We start from the raw sequence: 740 nt of genomic DNA, 5'->3' as shown, positions 1-740 counted from the left end.
TCCAACGGCCAAAGCGGCGCCTTGCTGCTGCTGCTGCCGCTGCTGCTGCTGCTGCTGCTGCTGCTGCAGGATGTCGCTCGTGTGCGCGGTGACCGGGGAAGTCCCGGACGAAGCAGTTTTTTGTCCCAAGACAAATTTGATTTATGAAAAGAGACTCATTATGAAGCACATTGCTGCTACTGGCTGCTGCCCGGTCTCCGGGGCCCAGCTGCAGCAGCAGGACTTGCTTCCCATCAAAAGTACGCCCTGCTGCTGCTGCTGCTCCTGCTGCGCCTCCTGCTGCTGCTGCGCGTGCTGCTGGTGCTGCTGCGGGGTTGCGTCCTGCTGCTGCTGCTGCTGCTCCGCGTGCTGCTGCTGCTGCTCCGCTTGCTGCTGCTGATGGTCCTGCTGCTGCTGCTGCTGCTGCTGCTGCTGCTGCTGCAGCAAACCCTACGGTGAAGCCCAGGCCGCTGTCCGCCTCGTCTATTCCGGGGCTTCTCAGCTGCCTGCAGACGGAGTGGGACTCTCTGATGTCGGAGGCCTTTTTGCTGAAGACCCACCTCGAACAGGTCTGCTGCTGCTGCTGCTGCTGCTGCTGTTGTTGCAGCTGTGAGAATCCGCGGGCGCGTGCTGCTGCAGCTTCTGCTGCTGCTGCTGCTCCGGGTGTTGCAGCTGCCGGTGCTTTCGGGTGCGCTGCTGCTACTACTGCCTTTTCTTTTTCTGCTGCTTTAGATCGCCATGGCTGCTGCTGCTGCTAGTGG

The 740-nt window shown here is 61.6% G+C and overlaps 1 protein-coding gene across 1 annotated transcript; it reads left to right on the top strand.

Moving 5' to 3' along the window:
* Positions 1–69: 69 nt before the first annotated feature.
* Positions 70–737, top strand: ETH_00037165 (uncharacterized protein; the record flags this gene model as incomplete). The annotated part of the gene is made up of 2 exons (XM_013374923.1): positions 70–239; positions 424–737. Coding segments are annotated over 2 exons (484 nt in total), but the record flags the coding sequence as incomplete, so codon positions are not given.
* Positions 738–740: the final 3 nt, after the last annotated feature.

Source organism: Eimeria tenella, genomic scaffold (assembly GCF_000499545.2).
Source record: "Eimeria tenella Houghton genomic scaffold, Eth_scaff2398, whole genome shotgun sequence".
NCBI classification, from domain to species: domain Eukaryota; phylum Apicomplexa; class Conoidasida; order Eucoccidiorida; family Eimeriidae; genus Eimeria; species Eimeria tenella.
This window is presented reverse-complemented; position numbering and strand designations above follow the sequence as displayed.